The sequence below is a fragment of the Meriones unguiculatus genome, chromosome 15, assembly GCF_030254825.1.
Source record: "Meriones unguiculatus strain TT.TT164.6M chromosome 15, Bangor_MerUng_6.1, whole genome shotgun sequence".
Lineage (NCBI taxonomy): Eukaryota > Metazoa > Chordata > Mammalia > Rodentia > Muridae > Meriones > Meriones unguiculatus.
Genome location: NC_083362.1, coordinates 66,688,184 through 66,707,581, shown reverse-complemented (window position 1 = coordinate 66,707,581; position 19,398 = coordinate 66,688,184). Strand labels below are relative to the sequence as shown.

Here is a 19,398-nt window from a genome sequence, read left to right as displayed (position 1 = left end):
ACTGGCCAGCCAGTCTAGTCTACTTAGTGAGCAGCAGATCATGAGAGATCCTGTCTCAAAAAACAAGCTGGATGACACCTGAGTATCAGCATTCAGAGTGGACCTCCGGCCCCCACACAACGCGTACACCCATGCAACCACACCCTCATCGTCCCACGTGCATCCATAAAACACAAAATATAAATTCTCACTTCGCTTTAGAACACTGTTTCTCAACCTGTGGATCGCGACCCCTTTTTGGGGGTCGAATGACCCTTTCACAGGAGTCATACATATCAGATATCCTGCGTATCAGATATTTTCATTAAAAATCATAACAGTAGCAAAACTACAGTTATGAAGTAACAACAAAAATAAGTGTATGGTTGGGGTCAGCACAACATGAGGGACTGTATTAAAGGGTCGCAGTGTTGGAAGGTTGCTTTAGAGGGATCTTTTTTCTCTTATCTTCCAGCTCATCAAAGCAGTGAGCCAGTTAATAGCTGACGCGGGCATTGGAGGATCTCGGTTTCAACATTCCCTCGCAATTACCAACAATTTCGCCAATGGAGATAAACAGATGAAAGTAAGAGGTGCTTCATGGGCTTTTTTTGTAAAGAATCGGAAATAAACTGAGGTGGATTTTGACATATCAAACTCATGAGATGCTTACGAGCCCTGTGCTTTGCCCATTGGCTTTGATCACTCATATTGTTTGCTTATTTAAATTGGCAATTGTTAGTTCTCAGATTCTTAGTACATAATGTTTTAGGTGGAATTTCCAACATCTGTGCTTGATTGTTATTACCAAAATTTGTCAGGCGCATCACTATTTACTCATACGCATCTTAAGCCAGTTCATCTTTTCCTCCTCTTTCTTTTAGCACTTTGGGAAATCTAAAGGTAGAAAAGGCTTCAGTCATGGCTTGATTTAGAGATCAAGGGAGTGCTTTGAATCCTGTCCCTATGTTGCTTGTTGTATCTGTTTATTGCATCAGTTTTTCTTCGATTGCTTCATTTATAGCTGTCTCTGGATTTACCTCTGAAAGTATGAGGTCACTGGTGTTAGGAGTGGAAAAGCACTTCTTCAAACACTACCATTTCAAGTCAAATGGGAAGTCTTTGATCTACATATATCAAGGATATGATTGGCTAGTCCAGTGCTACACGCCATCAATAAGAACAAAGTCAAAACTTGATGTGAACTAGAGTCAGAGAGAACAGAATCTACTAGACAATAGAATTGACCATAATTCTTATTTTTTATTAATGTTTTATTATTACAATTTATTCACTTCATATCCCAGCTGTAGCCCCTTCCTCAGCCCCTCCCAACCCTACCCTTTCTCTCTCTTCTTCTCCCATGCCCCTCCCTCAGCCCACTGATAGGGAACATCTTCCTCCCCTTCCATCTGACCCTAACCTATCAGGTCTCATCAGGACTGGCTGCATTGTCTTCCTCTGGACCATAATTCTTATAATCAAATGTTTGAATATTATCCCAGTCACAATACACGGGATGCAGACATTTATGAGCAACATATAAAACAAAAGCTTGTAGTGTCAAGACATAATTAAGAGTGTAAGTTGAAGTTAACATGTGAATGCTGAACAGATAGTGACCCAGGCTCTCTCTTTTCCAAAGAACAGCCATTTCCCAGCAGAGGTGAAAGATCTGACTAAACGTATAAGGACTGTTTTGATGGCCACAGCCCAGATGAAAGAGCATGAGAAGGACCCTGAGATGCTGGTGGACCTCCAATATAGCCTAGCAAACTCCTACGCAAGTACCCCTGAGCTTCGGAGGACCTGGCTGGAAAGCATGGCCAAGATTCATGCAAGAAATGGAGACCTGTCTGAGGTGATGAGCGAAGGCTCACTCAGTCTTCAGCAATGTTGCCCCTTCATCCAAACAATTGGCTTCTTACGTACAGCGTGAAGTATAAAAGTACCTTATTTTCCACAAATGTATACAATATATACATCTACATATTAAGTGCAATAACTTAGCATGTAGGGGTCAATGACACCTGATTCTAAGGAAAGGCCATCAGATTGTGGCCAGATATAGAAGTGGCAAAGCTGGAATAGATGTCTAAAACCTGAACCTAAAGAGAGTGTTGTCCAAAGTATTCAGAGGTCAATCATCGTATCAGAATTAATATTGTGTTTTCAAACGTGTTTCCTCAAGTTGGGGTGGAAGAGGGAAGGTTGCTGCTGTGGTAACTTCATCAGAGTTCATATGATCCAGCCAGAAAGAAAAAATCCCACTGTGAGAAGATGGTAACCCAAAACTTGACCTAATTGGCTTTTCTTTTGCAGCTGTAGTGCTGGATGGAGTTATGCACAGCGATTCATAGCATTCTGAGCAGGGGCTTCTGAGTTGCCACTAGGGATGTCCTGCCTTCTCCCAGAACTATACTCCTGTAGTAATAAGCAACACCCTGAAGCCCATTTAGAAACCAGGAACTCTAGAACAGACACCAGAAGCCTGGCTTGGGCCACAGTTTGGTGAAGTTAACTTATTTGAAAATTACAAGATCCCTTCATGAAACCTCAAAAGAAGAAATTTGAAGCTCTGGGAACTTCATCAAGCCAAGAGTTAACATATTCAACAATGATCAAAGTGTCTGAAGGAAAAATAAAATATCACCCATATAATCAGTTTGAGGAGAACTTGCCTGTTTCATTAGCTTACACAGTATAACCAAGTGCTAACTGATGAGGCAACCATTCAAAAAGCAAGCGAAATTAAAGGAAAGCTAATATTAGAGGCAGAAATATTTAGAAGGCAGATATATTTTTATTTCTATGTTTTCTCCAGATGCTAAAGTCTATAGATTTGAGAAGAAAAAAGATATATAGCTTGAAAATAGTAATAATTTATGATTAGATGTTAATAAAAGAGAGAATTATTTTGTAGAAGAGTCATTTAGGCTAGCTTATTCATTCAGTTTCAAATCTATATCAAGAAAAGTAAGCAAAAATATTCCCAAATATTTATTTTATTCTTGATGAGCTACTTTAAAAAAATCCAACTGATTGACGTTTTGACTTCTTTCATAATCGGGGATTAGTCTACATGACACTGACTTTCCTTGGGAACCCATTAGTTTCAGAAGAGTGAAAGCAATCCTTGGAATCTCTGTTTTCTGTTTTGTTGTAGGCTGCTATGTGTTACATCCATATAGCTGCACTCATCGCAGAATACCTGAAGCGCAAGGGTAAGAGGGCCTTGTAAAGGGGCTAAGAACCTGGAGATCAGAATACTGGAACCTAACTTCATAAAAATTCATTAAATTTATGTTTTATCAGATAACTTTCACTCATCGATATTTCTCATTATGCTGTACTTTAATATTTTTAATTCTATGATGTCACTGGTATATTTACCTTATGTACAATGAGGCTAAGTAGATTGTCAACTTCTTGGTTCAAAACAATGATGTCTTGTTGATTAATAATTTGTGGTTCCATAAGCTTGTATTAACAATAACATGCAGCCATGCCTTAACCTCATCTTGCACTACCATAGGTTACTGGAAAGTGGAAAAGGTTTGCACACCACCCCTGCTTCCGGAAGACACCCACCCCTGTGATAGCCACCCGTTACTAACCACTCCAGGCGGAGGAAGTGAGTTGATCTAACTGCGTTCATTTGCCCTTGATGCTGAGGAAATCAACTTTCCAGCTTAAATTTTGCTTCAGAAAACTTCTATAAACGTGCTCTTAGAAGCAAAAGCCATTTTAGGTCAACAGAATTTACTATATAAAATTCTTAAGCTCTGACCCACTCAGAAATCCCAAGCTAAACTTAAAAAGTTTAGCTTGCTTCTTGGAATGTTATCCAGTCTTCAGGATTATGAATTATCCTCATACCCAGCTGCATGTGTGACTGCCATTGGAATTTTAGTTTGAAATTGATAAGTCATGCAAACTTGAAAGGAGAATCTAGTTTGTGAGTATAACAGTTTCTTCAAAGTAAGAATGTAAATGTATATATTCACATAGATCGTTATAATAGGGATTTTTTTTTCACTTCCTAAAGATTCTCTATCTCCGTGATAGAGTGTTTGTCTAGCAAGTGTATACCTTGGAGTTTGATTTCCAGCACTGCAAATGAACAAGAACGATGATGATGATGATTTGCTCTGACTATTTATAACATGGTTGATGTTATTTATTTACTTTAACTGAAAATATCCCTTCAACGCCTAAATTAACATTTTGTAAGAACTATAGTTTCTACGTGTAAAAAATGTGGCTATATCATTAGTATATTTTGTCTGCAATCTCTTTAAAAGTTCATTCAAGTCCAAAGTTTCGAAACAGCAACTTACTTGATAACATTATTTCAGCTTGCAAATTGCTGTTGAAAATTCAGTGTAGAGTTAGAATCAAAATACCTAAACAAAATCAAAATGGACTTTTATTTGCAATATTTCAGAAGCATAATTCATTCTTATTTGTTTAAACGTGAGTATATTTTCAAAATGTCACAGTAAATTATCCAAATAATTCATTCAAACCAAATCACCTAAATGAACAGTGGGATAGTGAGATCTCTTATTTGAGGACCTCAGAGACAAGATCAGATCTACTCCACAGGAACAGTTCTACCTCAAGACCCTTCTTACTGTCATATGCCACATACACACTAATTTTTATATAAAAGTCATCAGGTATCACTTTGTTTCCTGCTCAGCCATTTGTCTTTAGATCCATTAGAGCAACATAAACACTTTCCTATTGCATCTAAAACCAAATTCAGGGAAACTGATAAAACTCAAGGATCAGTTTATGTCCCAGTAACTTCATGACTCTTTAATGTTGAAGCATTTTAAACACGCCCTGTTATATTGAAGGTAATAGTGCCTAAAATATGCTATATCTTTGAAAAGAGGATATACTTATGAGTAAACATTAAAATGGGAAGGTGACCATTCATGCGTTCTTAGCACACACTGATATTTATCAATATATCTCTGAATCCCACTGATATATTTGAAATCTTTAATATGCTTTCTTGTTATGAAGTTTCAGAGATGGAGCAAATGATCCCTTTCTTTCTTTTTTACACTGATAAAAAATATCAGTGAAGACGGGCAATTCCAGAAACTGTGTTCTACCTACCCATCATGCGTGTTGCATGAGTTATGAAACTGCTGATACTAATGTCATAAAGCAAGTGACACTCTAATTCCAATATGAATTGCCCAAAATAACATTTTATTGTGCTTGACCCCTTCCCAAGGCATGTTCTCTATGGGATGGCCAGCTTTTCTAAGCATCACCCCAAACATCAAAGAAGAGGGAGCAATGAAGGAGGATTCTGGAATGCAAGACACACCATACAATGAGGTAAGACGCAAGTGATCTAATGTGGTTGCTTAAGTTTAAAAATGCATCGAATTGTGATTTTGTGAACATTCAAAAGTCAGGTAAAGTCGTTCTACATTATGACTTTATTAAACAAAGTAATGTTGAAGCTCAGATAAGACCGAGACTAATCAATAGCAAAATCTATTGATAAAACATAATCTTCATTGAAATTTTAAGCTGGGCCTGATTTGTTTTCTTTAGATAAAGTCAGATAGGTATATATATATATATATATATATATATATATATATACCTATATATATATATATATATATAGTATGTAAATATATAGTATGTATATATATATATCTATCTTCTATGAGCTGTACAATCTCTACACTTTGGGAAAATGTAATAAGGATGCTAATTTCTTTCTGAACTTGTCACAGCTGTTTCTTGCACAAGTTTCTTTATTTCTAAATTTGGCTCCATAAAAGGGCTGACAATTTCTGTGGGAAAGCCTTCTGAGATGTAGGCTGGTGAGTTCTCGTGAAAATGCAGTTTTCTAACAGGAATCACATAACAACAATTCTGGTGAATAAAACAGAGTTTCCTCCACCAAGAAATACTGTATTTTATAAGCTAAGTTTTTAAGCCTAAATGTTATACCGATGTGGGAAAAAAATGCAAATTTGGGAGATGGATTTTTATGAGCTTTATCTTGGTGCGTACAGCATGTGAAAATTGGCAAATAAAATTGGCATTTATAGTAATGATGGCAAATGATGTGTGAGAGCTTTTTATTGAAATATATAGTCAGAAATACTCAAATAATATTATACACTTGCTTTAGATGTTATATAATTCTACATAAAGTTGGATGAATTAATTAATATAGCACCACTCTGAGAGACATCATATTAAGGGCAGGGGGAAAAAAAGATACAGCAAACATAAGCCCTGCTTTTAAAGAATTCAGAATCTTGAAAATAAAAACAGACTCCCTTCAAGGTAAAAATAGCCAATTCTAAATAGATATCTAATGACTATACATTGAGGCCTTATAATTTTTGTAATTAAAAGATGGCAGTTTCCTACATGAAAGTGTTTGTAATGGAGGCAAGTGGGCATCAGTAAAGCTCTCAATATTTGTGTGTAAATATTGGTATTAGATAGGACAGAAAGGCACCAAGTAGTGTTGTTACACTCGCATTGGCAGCATGGGTAGTGATGTAGAGGACTGAAGTGTTCCAAGGATGCAGTGAGGCAGAAAGCTGGGGCCAGAGTTAAAAACAAGGACACGGTGATAAAACAGGATTGTGGACTGCCTGAATGTCAGTACAGAGATGTCAGACAGGAACGTGTGAATTGAACTTCCACAAAGGTTCATGGGCGTGAAGATCTCATGAGTGGATTTATGTCTTAAGAAATATCACCATCAGCCTCTAAGTGAGTACCCTAGTAAGGGGAACAGGGACTGTCTCTGACATGAACTCAGTGGCTAGCTCTCTGATCACCTCCCCCTGATAGGGGAGCAGCCTTACCAAGCCACAGAGCAAAATAATGCAGCCAGTCCTGATAAGACATGATAGGCTAGGGTCAGAGGGAAGGAGAGGAGGACCTCCCCTATCAGTGGACTAGGGGAGGGGCATGGAGGGAGAAGGGGGAGGGGGTGGGATTGGAAGGGAATGAGGGAAAGTGTTAGAGCTGGTATACAAAGTGAATAAATTGTAATTCATAAAAAATAAATAATTTTGGGGGGAAAAAAAGGAAAGAAATATCACCGAAGAGCAGACCTTTGAGAGAGACACCTGTTTGATGGACAACTGCTGCATGTCCAGGAGCGAAGGGGCAGGGGTGGGGGCCAAGTGTCCATGACAATAGCAATGGAAAGAGCTAAAGAGGTCTGAACTTAGTAAATCTGCTTCATGGGTTCATGATGAGAAGGGGAGGGTGGAATCCAGGATGGTACTGCAGTCTCAATGATGAAGATTAGGAATCCAATAGTCACACAGTGAAAAGTCTAACCACTCAAATAACTTCAAAGCCAAGTTTCAGGAATGAGCTACATCTTTAATCACATTAAAAACCTCCCTTTCTCTGGGAAATTGCAGCATATCCTGGTGGAACAGCTGTACATGTGTGTGGAGTTTCTTTGGAAGTCTGAACGATACGAACTCATCGCTGATGTCAACAAGCCCATCATCGCTGTCTTTGAAAAGCAACGAGACTTCAAAGTATGTGCGCTGTACCCATGAAAGCCATGAAACTTTCTCACTTTAAGTTGGCAGATGACTTAGGGCATTCAGTCATAGCAACATTCTCTTTCTGTGTCAGCATCGCCCTCACAAAACCCTCTGGTTTGTGGTTTCAGAAATTATCAGATCTCTACTATGATATCTACCGGTCCTACCTGAAAGTGGCGGAGGTGGTGAACTCAGAGAAGCGCTTGTTTGGTCGCTATTACAGAGTGGCATTTTATGGGCAGGTAAGTACCCTAGCAGTAACATGGCCTGACCATTCCATTCGGGTTGTTATCTTTCATTCTTTTTAAGACATCTGACTGCATGTACCAGTGGACTGGGGGAGGGACGTGTCTACGCTTAGGTGAGTTTCTCTATAAATGTGGCCATTTATTGGTTTACCCATAGGAATATATTAAGCACAAATATGTATAGAAATCTATGAAACTTATTACAAGTTAAGCTTCTTTAAAAAAGAAAAGTGATCTCTAACGTTTGAAAGTAGAGGAGACTTCTTTTTAATTATTCTCTGATTTGTATTTTATCCTAATGTATCTAACAGGTTTATGCAATAGATTAAAGTTAAATCAAGTCAGGCATGTTTTAAGAAACAGCATCCATAGCACCCTAAATTGTCCACCATTTCCAACCATTGATTGTCCAGTCACGTAAGTTGTATCTCCTGCTTTCAAATCACCCCTGCATCAAAGCGCCAAAGATGGCCCAGGGCGATCTTGTTTCGTATGTCACAGGCCAATGTGATTTCAAAGTTATCCTTCCTAATGTACTACATCAGCAGTGAACAGGGTTAAAGATGTTGACTAGTCATAGTACCATCCTCAGGGCATGTGTTACATGTGTGGTGATGCTCGAAGTGGTGCAATCCCAGGAACATCATGGTTCCTTTTCCGAAAGGCCGTGCCACTCCTCCATCTCAGCAGAAGTCTTCCTAACTGCTGCAGACAGATCCGTCAGTCTACTTTATACTCACACTGGCTCTCAGACCTCTCCCTTGGTTTTCTCTCCCTCTTGTGGAGCATGAAGGCTCACAGCTTCTTGTTCTCCTCAGGATCTTTTAAGGCTATAGATACAGTCTGGTCCAGTGTTGTTCTTACAGGTTATTCCCCACTGAGGTCTTTAAAAAGAAAAAAAAAAAAAACAACAGATTTCCCTCTGATCATTAAAGCCATCTCTAAAGCTAACTTCTGATTCTGTCAACCTGAAAAAGGACCCATGAGTAGTCACCTCTGTAATCAACCTCATCCTACCTGGATTCTTTTCTCAGTTCCCAACAGTATCACAGCTGTAGAGACAGAAACCCAGTTGTAGAAGAGCACTCTGTAGGGAGAAGCTAATTAGAGACATGCAGTGGGGAGATAAAAAGAACCCAAGCTAGCGGTAGCGCGTGTGTGGAGGAAGAGAGAAGTGTAAAGGACCTTCAGACGAGAAGAAATGGTGTGCTGGATAAAATTTACAATGTGTGGCCTCGGTGAAGCACCAGCAAGAAAAGTAACAGAAACCTCCACCTAAAAGGAGGTGTGGGGGTCAAATGACTGGAGGGAAAACTCAGGCTAACTGAGGCCCAGAACAATGGCCTATGAGGGGTGTTTTGCTAACCAGCATGTAGTGGCAAATCTTCAGATGACCTTGCCGACGAAAGTTCCGTTAATGCCCTGGTCATGCAAATCAGTATGTGAGATTCAAGCTGGTGAACAGGTTAGAGCAAGCTTTGCCGCCTCCCAACTAGTTTCTAATGCCAATGTTTGCTCTTTTCTTCCTTTGGTCTTGATTGTTCCAGGCTGTGGTAAGTCCACCCTCCCAGTGTCCCTTTGCATGCACTAATAATCCTCACACTTCCCTCCTTACAGCTTTACTGAAACTTAACACTTTTGTACAGGTCAACATTTGGTATAAAGAGCGAGAGAGCTGCTTTGATTCATTTTGGAAGCATCTTGTCTTTCTTGAACTAAATTCTGTTTATTCCAGAATTACAAAAAAAAAAGTACCTTTGCTTATACACATTATCTTTCTCTATAAAAGTAGAGGATGTAATCTAGAAGCTTTGCACACACACACAATATATATATGGATATCACATTATAAGCAGATACAGTATAGAATTAATACTGGAGATCACCTGCTTATTTGATCTACCGTGAATCACACCTTATGGCAGTGGTTCTCAACCTTCCCATTGCTGCAACCCTTTAATACAGCTCTTCCTGTTGTGGTGACCCCCAACCATAAAGTTATTTCATTGCTACTTCATAACTGTGATTTTGCTATTTTATGAATTGTAATTTAAATATCTGATGTGCAGGATATCTGAGACCCCTGTGGGGGCCTCAACCCGCAAGTTGAGAACCACTGCCTTGTAGATGTGAAAGTGGTCAGAATTTGGAATAGTGGCTGTTTACTGGCAACTAAAGTCCTTCCCAGAGTCCTTTGCAGGGAATCCCTTTGAAAGGTAGAGTTCTGTGTTAGTAGACTGTGATCATTTTCAGAGGTAATGGTATCAGTTCCAAACACAAAAGATTAAGGAGAACAAATATTCCCCCAACAGGCAAAGTCTTCAGAGATGCAGAAAGAAGTAAAGAAAGATCTAGAAGTTAAAGCAGAAATTACTTCCCAGCATCAAGCACTCTCAGAGAAGGACTTGTCTTTGAAATTTCCTATTTTAGCCATTATTTTAACCTCCAAAAATTACATTTTTATATGATTTGATCTCATTATTATCCCCTAAATTAGAAAGTAAAATCCATTCAGTGTCCTCACATTCTGTCACCGCTTGGCTCTTCTCATATGAACGATGCATGCTTTTTATAATTCTTTAAATTCCTTCTTACCTCCATGCCATATTTTTTATTTTTTTATACCTTCATTTACAAACTTGGACTCATGAGTTCTTAACTTAACTACTAGGAAAATACCTGGAAAGCCATGTACTAAAGAGACAGAGGGGGCCATTGGGGGATGTTGCTTTCAAATGACCTAACTTGGTTCTTTTTGCAGATTTCTTAAAAACATGCTGATGGTGCAAATGACTTTATGTCACACTGGCAGGGCTATCAGTTACCTTTGGTTAAAAAATAAATAAATCCAATCAGAGCCTAAAAGAATAAGAATGTTGTTGTTATGTGCAGAACTGATATTACCTAAGTATGCCCCTCCATAAGTCTGGCCATCAGCTGCCTTTGAACAAGGAGAGCCTGTGGCAAATGAGAGCTTAATTATTGTTATGCAAATGATATTCAGATGCACACACCAAGGCACCAAGTGGCAAACGTGAACTGTGGTATTCCACGGGAGTAGACTGTTCCCACCTGTTCACCTTGGTCATAAGTAAATCAAAGCAGACTTGGAATCCTCCTGAACCTGTGGGAATGAAGGTCCCAGGGCTTAGAGATGGGTACACGACTGGCATACTCCCCATACTCAAAAAAGCTACATCTTAATCAAGACGTTTTGCATCTTGCTCCCCTAAAACATACCTTTTCCCATCCACATGGACACATCCTGCTAAAAAGATGCTGTGGCTATAACATGAAATAGGCTCTTTGCCTCTACAAAGTCCTTTAAACACACATCAGAGGCCTGTGTGGACCAGTGTTCTCATTTTATTTTACTGGCTAGGGTATTTACGATTAACTGGGTTTGCGAAGAGGCAGACACTAGCAAACGAGTTGAAAACGCTTTTTTCACATTAGGGGCTTTTTAAAAAATGCAAGCCATGCATAGCATGGAGTTTCTCCCGCAGTAGCTGGCATCACTGGCTATGGAAAGAACAACCAGCAGGAAGCGTCTCTCCAGGTTCCATCAAGGTTCCATTGCCAGAGTAAGAAAGCAGCAGCAGCAATCAAACACTGCCTGGAGTCAGTGAAACCCTTAGGACCTGTCCTTTAGCAAGCCAGCAGCTTCAAACATCAGATAATTTCCCCAGAATTAATTAGCTGAAAAACCTTGGAGGGATTTGTTCAATGCACCAATTGATACAAATTGCATGACTCTTAATCATGCCTCCTTCGGTGTAGATGCATTTCAGAATCTGAATGGAAAAGAATTTGAAGGGAGTGGGGAATGTTCGTGTATAGTTTGAAAATAAAATAACATCTCCACTTTGGAAGGTGGAGATGTTGTTTTCCAGCTCCTTGCCTATTCAAAGAGGAAGATTAAACATAATCAGCGAACTCTTATTTACCAGGAACAATTTCTCTGTGTTTTTGTGCCTTCTCATCTCAAAGCATTTAGCCCACTGCTAACATTTTCTGCACTGATTCTTCTTGGGGTGAGCTGTTTTATTTATGAACATTGGACCATTCAAACATTACAGCAGAGGCATTTAAATGGCATCCCAGTTCTGATCCAAGGGCACTTCAATATTCTGAAGAACTTGTAAAAAAGAAAAAAAAATGAATCAATCATTTTATTTGTCCTTTCCCTGAAGTAGATTTTCATCCATATTTACTACCTTGAGGTTTCACAGTCTACGTGTGTGACCCCAATTACTTGCTTAACTAAAATGTGCTGCCTCAGGACAACACCACATTACGGCATATACTGCCTTATAAAATAACTTTGGAAAAATCAAACCAGCTACAGCAATGCGCAGGCCCCATTTCCCACTGCCTGGAAATGCAGCCAGTTCACAACCTGGACGCTAAAGCGCAGTGGGAAGCCGCCTCTTGGTTGGCATCACCCGCACCCCACTCCTAAGTCATTGCCTCTGTGGGTATGGCCGAGAGTGAAGCTTTCCTGCAGGTCATGTCTCACAGCTCAGTGGCCTCTGCCCTCCCTGATGGCTTCCCTATCAAAAGGTAAGGATCCAGTCCGAACATTTCCATAGCTGCCACTGGTCTGGCTCGAAAAGTGCCTCTCATGAACCCTGACAAACAACACAGTAAAGTGTTTATTTTGCTCCCCCTCTTTCTTCCTATTTCTATCTCAAAAATATCAGTAGAATACACCACATCACACCTCACCATATGCACACATGTGCACACACACACACACACACACAGAGAAAGAGGGGGGGGGTCTGGGGTTAGGAAAATGGGTCGGTGTCAAAGTGCTCACTATGCAAGCAAGTTCAGATGCCCAGAACACACACGAAAAAGTAAGAATTGCCACACATTCCTGTGACTCCAGCCTTGAGAGCAGAGACAGATATCTGAAGCTCACTGGCCAAACAGCCTAACTTAGCCAAATCTACACATTTCAGGTTCCATGAGAAACCTTGTCTCGAAAAGTGAAGGTGAAAGGCAATCTAGAAAAAAACAACCAATGTTGTCTGTAGACACACACATGTACACATGCAAGCACGAACACACACACACACACACACACACACACACACACACACACATGATCACTCATCAAATACATAGCACCAAAAGAAAACTTTAAGGGGAAAAAAGTTCTAAGGATTATTTGTTTCTCACCAATAAATTACCAAAATATTGTGATGAGCATCAGTAGACATGTTCCGATAAGGAGGGTTTACTGTTCTGACACTGGGGCTTGTGTTCTTAAGCAAAGAAACTGCAGCGAGCTTTACATACAAGCAGAACTCAAACCATTTGGAGACCGCAAAGTTTGTCATGAATGTCGTCATCACTGTCATAGCTAATCCTCATTAACGGTCCTTTGTGGACCTGGTGCTGCACCTCCCAACACATGGCTGAATGTGGTCTCTCCATCCTACACACCAAGGAGGAGGCATGAAAGAGAGCCACAGCTTACAGCCAAGGTCACAAAAGCCACGGTGGCCACAACAAAGGTCTTCTGTCTGCTCCTTGCTAACGGGGATTCGGATCTTTGTCTGGAGGAAAATTGACACTGAAAATGTCTCTCCATGCTAGTTTCTATGCTGTAGGGTAGGATGGGAGTGAGGTGGGGTGGGGTGGGAGTGAGGAGGGGATAAGGATGGGGGAAGAGTCTTTTCCTGAAATTTGGAGTAATTTTTTTCTGTTGCAATTGGAGTTGTAAATGCTGCTTTGCCTGAGATCCTTCAGGGATTCTAGTGTCTGGCTTTCAAAATCTTACTCCTCTGATGGGTCAGACTTGTCAGTTTTAGCTACTGACTCCTGACCTTGAATCTGGCAAAAAACCCAGAGTCAGCAGTGGAAGAAGCAGAGCAGGCAGAGGTCACACGCACAGAGACTCAGACCTCTCTCACCTCCACAGAGTGTAGGGGATGCTGGGGAACAACTTTTCAGCTTTCTATGTTCCCATACCACAGGCCACCAGCAGTTCCGGGCTGCCAACGCAGGTGTTCAAAGAATCAGCTGCTTGGGTTGGGAGGACTAGCCAATAATTTTTCAATATTATATATAGAGAGAGAGAGAGTGTGTGTAAGGGGACTTTTGCTGGGTGCCTTTGATGTATGTCCTGAGACACACATCTTCTAAGAACAATTTCATTCATCAGCAAATACAGTGACCCCCTTCCTAAAGGCCAGACGATGTTTCAAAAAGCTGGGCACACATTGTCTCGTGCCCTGAAAACCCAGCGTCAATTCGGAAGATGGACAAGCAGACCGGAGGTGCCAGCTTGACATGGACAGAGCTGGGAAATGGATCCTGGGCATTGGCTTCTGCAAACCTCCAGCCCTCTACGAGGTGTCATGAGGTGTTGATGCTCACACATACCTGAGAGCAAGGGCTATGCAAGCATTTGGCATCAGACAGCCAAGAGCTTAGTCATTATTGGTAGATTACCTCCACCATCCATAAAGGAAAACAAAACAAAACAAAACAAAACACAGCATTAGGACATTTGTCCATAATTTTTCATGAGTAATGAATGTTTCAGTCAAAAGTGACTTTTGCTTCATTTTCATGTGTGTGCCATGCATATGCATGTGTTGTTCAAACATAGGTATACAGTGCACATTTGTATGTGTGGGGGGTACATGTGTTTGGGGTCTAAGTTCACTTGAGTGTTCACACGTGTGGAGGCTGGAAGAGAAGCAGCTTTGACGAACTTTCGCCTTCTTCAATGAGGCAGTCTCTCAGGCTGTGATCCCCCAGATCACTGACATGGCTAGTCTACTTAGCCAGTTTACTGGAGCGCCCCACCCCACCCCACCCCGCCTCCATCTTCTCGGACTAGAAGTCTAAGGAGGCAGTCCTAAGCCCTAGCTTCTACAGGTTAAAATTCCTGCCCTCACACTTGGGGCCAGATGCTTAACTACTTGGCCTTGTTTCCAATGCCACAAAACATTAAAAAAAAATAGTGTCACTTCTTCTTGGACTCAGTAGTTTTACAAACCTCAAAATCCATTTCTTGGTAGACAAACCCTGCCATCAGAAGAAACAGACGATGTAGGTTCTTTTCCCTTGGCCCATCTAGTAATCTATTCCACAGGGTGAGGGGGGAGACATCCTCCTGTCTCTTCAGAGGGAATGAATTATAAGGAATTTCTCACTTACTTATCTACAGATAATGGGATCTTCTTTTTCCTTGACTTCAAATCAGACAGATTTATAAAGGCTAAAACCCACTGGACACTTACGGAATAAAAATGATGACTCAATTGCTATTTTTAGTCCTGCAAAGTCCTGCTTTTCAAGAATTTAAAAGCTGAGTGATTAAGTTACATATGGCTAGCTTGTACCGTAAAGTCTTTGAAGCCATATGAATGTGAGTATTTTTTTAAATAGCTGTAATTGGAGCATACCGTGTGTAACTTCTGTCACAATAACAATGCAGAGTGCCCCATGTCTTCACCCAAGATGGTGTGGGAATGTGCAGTGACACATTTAGATACCCTTGTGTGCTGTGTGGTGTCACCTGTGCTATTCTTAAAGACTTACAGAAGACTTAAAATGACAAGGAATGCTCTAAAGCTTGTCAAACATGACTCAAAACTTTGTGTTCTACTTGAGAATGCCACAAGAGGGCACTCTTCCTCCAATTTACATGCAAGCAAATGCACAAGTAAAGAAAATTTATGTAAGCTAGGCACTGACGTCCCTCCGCCTGGCTGGGGAATGTTTATCTTGTTATCTGTTGATGAAACAGTATTCTGTGTTCTTTACTCTCTCCTTTTCTTGTTTGAACCTCAGAGGCTGCTGATTAATGGCTTCAGAGAGCTGAAAGACTGGATTTTTTTTTTTTTTTTTTTTTTTTAGTAAATCACTTTTTTGTCTTGCTGTGATTTGTCACTGGGGTTCTCTAATAAAGCCAGTGGTTTGCTATGTGTCTCCCGTAGGGGTTCTTTGAGGAGGAGGAAGGTAAAGAGTATATCTACAAAGAGCCTAAGCTGACCGGTCTCTCGGAGATTTCCCAAAGACTTCTCAAGCTCTACGCAGACAAGTTTGGAGCAGACAACGTGAAGATAATCCAGGACTCCAACAAGGTAGGGGAACGGTGTTCATGCAATGTGGCTTGACTCAGTCCTTTTTTATTTTCTAGCTACTGTCTTAATTTCCTAGATGATCATTCCAAACTAACTTCCCAAAATGTTTGAGATATTCTGCTTATTGGTTGGCTAGCAAATTTGGGATTTTTTTAATAATATTTTTTATTTATGTGTCTCCATCTATATTAGTTTATGAGCACCATGTCTGTGCAAGTATTCATAGATGTCAGGAGAGAGCATTGGATCCTGTGACCAGGAGGAGGTACCAGTGGTTGTGAACCACCACGTTGGTGCTGCTAACCACATCCAGGTCCTCTCCAAGAGCAGGAGGCAGTCTTAACCACTGGGCCATCTCTCCAGCATGGTTATAAGTTTTTGCTTGAGTAATTTTTATAGCAATTTTGAAACGATTTAGCAATCGTCTACTTTTTCCATAATTCATTTGCATTTGAATAGCAGTTAAAATGTTGAAGTGGCTGAGCTCAGAAGCAGAGCTGGAGGGAAAGCAAATAGAACATGCCTGTTTACCAGGTCCAGGAGGCCTTTGCATGTCTTGCTGAATGCTATGGGAATTCTGAGGAGCGCCACCCATTCTGACAAGAAGGAAAGCTCCATTTATACTCAGAATGGCAGGTCTTTGAAACAGAGGGTAAGAGTATGACCAAGAGGGAAAGTTGGTTTGTGACCAGTGCTATAGAGGTCTACTAAACCAAAAAATGAAGTCATTTTTTTTCCTGCTTTCTTTTACAAAGCTGTTACATGAAGGAGTTTGGCACAAAATGTCTGGCTCAAGTTATTACAAATAAATACATCATCCTTAGCTTGAGAGATACAGTCACTTGCCCTGTAAAAGCAAGCAGAACTATTGTAGTAATAACCCATAAGCATGAAAAAAATTAAGCATGGGGAGGAGAATAAAAGGTAGATTTGATATCAGAATAACCTGGGTCTTCATTCCACCATATTACCACATACTAGGGGTGGTTCACCCATCCTGAACCTCTATTTTAATATGTAAAATTATTACAGTTATGCCTGCCCTACCATGTAAATATTAATAGAATTATAAACATATTCAAAAGGTTGCTGAAATTTCTAGAATTAAATAGGAAGTGAAAGGAAAGATGGAGAAAATGAGAAGCAGGGCCAAAATCTAAGATGTCCTCAGCAAGCAGGCTGAGAACCATCTTTCTCAAGCTCAAAGGAGAGCCCAAGACATTTCCTCAGATTTCCTTGAGCTGCCCAGCCCGTTAGCAACCCTAGGAACCAAAGCAGAGTTGACAAAGAGGCTACATAGAATGGTTTATTGCTGATAAGGATTTGAGGTGTGGCCAATACAAAAACCTAGGGCTGGGGAGATGACTCCGTAGATAAATCTGGTTAAAGTAAACCACGCAAGCATAAGAGTCTGAGTTCAGATCATCAGAAACTCACAGCTGGGTATGGCGGCCCAGCTGTAATTCCTGCCTCCAAAGGCAGAAGACCCAGGATTCTCTAGAGCAAACTGAAAGATAAGACTAACTCTATCACAGGTCAGCTCTGGACTGGACTGAGACACCCTGCCTCTGTGTATATGATGGAAGAACTAAAGAGGGTGATTCCCAGGCCTCCACACACGCATGCATACCCATAAACATGCACGTGAAAAAAATGCATATGCACACATGGAACGCATATACAAACGTGAAAAATGAAAATACAACAGTTTGCGGCCGTTTAACAGGCAATCGGGTAATCTGCCAAGGAGACAAGGAAATTCCCTCTACTTTATCAGTCCAAAGCCAAGGGCACCAGTCTAGTTACATGGCTACACCACAGAGGACCAAAGAGACGTGTTTCCGCTTTCAAGACATTTTCACTCTGCACAAGGGTGACTCGATACAGAAGGGACATGGAATAAAAGTTTAAATGATGTCCTAGCCAGGAATCTGTATTAAAAAGATCCTCAAGGCTGTCTGGCCCCAGACTGGTGAGCTAGCTCTAGCCCCTGTTGCTACCTTCCATAGCCAGCTTTTACCCACTGTCAGCCACCCAGTCTTCTGTGGTCTGGAGAGTACAAGTGCCTTTTGTCCACCTGGAGGCAGCAACTGAACTCATAAATCACCTGCAGTTCACCACTCTTGCTATAACCTTAATGTTTTGACACAGGTAAACCCCAAGGATCTGGACCCCAAATATGCCTATATCCAGGTGACCTATGTCACACCATTCTTTGAAGAAAAAGAAATAGAGGACCGGAAGACAGATTTCGAAATGCATCACAACATCAATCGCTTTGTCTTTGAGACACCCTTCACTCTGTCAGGCAAGAAGCATGGTGGAGTGGCTGAGCAGTGCAAGAGAAGGACGGTCCTGACCAGTAAGTGTGGGGACTGGCCGCCTGGAGACCTCCTTTCTCTACCTCAGGGCATGGTGAACGTCTCTAACTCCAATAGGGGGAAGGAGCCTGAGATCAAAACAAAACTGGGAAACATGGCTAAATTCCACCTCAAAATGGCAATGAAATGAACAAAAGGACCTTTGAGAAGGCACTGCCAATAAATTTACTTTGCCATCCTTTCCCTTGAGCTGAGATAGCCACATGTGTTATGGCATCACATGGTGAAGTCATGGACATTAAACTCTCCCCTCCTCTCCCTGAATCCACCCTTACCTGTGTCTGAGTTAGCAGCTATCGGAATCGTAGGGGCTTTCAGGCAAAATTCTAAGCCCTGGAGCATTCCATCTCTCCTCTAAAATGAAGGAACGCCTTGAGCTGCAATGCCTAATTCTGTGCTATCTGCATCTGTTCTGTGAACTAGTCACCTTTTTTTTTTCTACAGTCACTGATGCTGACTACACATTGGGCTCTCTTCAGAGTCCTGGCAATTCATATAAATAAATCACAACTGCACCCTCATGGTTCTCAGAGTTGGGTAGAATAAGACTCAAGTAAAGGAAAGATTTCCAGGGAAGACAGCATCAAAGATTTTTTTTTTAATGTAGGAGCATAGATAGGTCTAGGATGCTAAAGCCCACAGAGAGAAATGAATGAAGGTTCTGTAGAGGAAGATTCCCATGTTGGGAGACCCCAGTTTTGAATTGAACCCCCTAGAATCACACTGACTTGTAAAGTATGAAAAGCATTGACCTTCAGGAAGCTGACCCAGAGGTTTGCGGTTGACTTGCATCTAGAACAAAACTCCTATATTCTGTTTGATGTTGAGAATTCTTTACTGGAGGTCCATGTGGATTCTATTACAGCTATGAGTTTCAGTGCATGCTGTAACCCTGTCAGGCTTCCGCTACTCTGGCCATAATAACACATCCCTGTGAAAGCTGATGTGAGCTAGTGAAGGTGGGAAGGGTCACCTGAAGAAGTAGCTGGGAAAAAAACTAAGAATCATAAGACAGGATGACCTCTGGGCAAGAAATATCTCATGTCTACAGACGCCACACAGACAAAATGTGATACCCTCCCGGAAACAACAGGAAATTCCTGAAGACCTTTAC

The 19,398-nt window shown here is 40.9% G+C and overlaps 1 protein-coding gene across 13 annotated transcripts in view; it reads left to right on the top strand.

Moving 5' to 3' along the window:
• The window catches only part of Dock10 (dedicator of cytokinesis 10), a 249,752-nt gene that overhangs the window by 220,547 nt on the left and 9,807 nt on the right, over positions 1 to 19,398 (top strand). For 12 of the 13 annotated variants that reach the window (XR_009586481.1, XR_009586482.1, XM_060368696.1 and 9 more), the window contains exons 44-52: positions 455 to 565; positions 1,625 to 1,840; positions 3,146 to 3,203; positions 3,515 to 3,613; positions 5,234 to 5,340; positions 7,416 to 7,538; positions 7,676 to 7,789; positions 15,757 to 15,903; positions 18,055 to 18,265. Coding sequence is in view for 11 of the 13 variants with exons in the window: in XM_060368696.1 (XP_060224679.1) it covers positions 455 to 565; positions 1,625 to 1,840; positions 3,146 to 3,203; positions 3,515 to 3,613; positions 5,234 to 5,340; positions 7,416 to 7,538; positions 7,676 to 7,789; positions 15,757 to 15,903; positions 18,055 to 18,265 (1,186 nt within the window). In the remaining 2 variants the exon portion in view is untranslated. The remainder of the gene's footprint in view (positions 1 to 454; positions 566 to 1,624; positions 1,841 to 3,145; positions 3,204 to 3,514; positions 3,614 to 5,233; positions 5,341 to 7,415; positions 7,539 to 7,675; positions 7,790 to 15,756; positions 15,904 to 18,054; positions 18,266 to 19,398) is intronic. The other variant, XM_060368701.1, reaches the window with a different exon arrangement.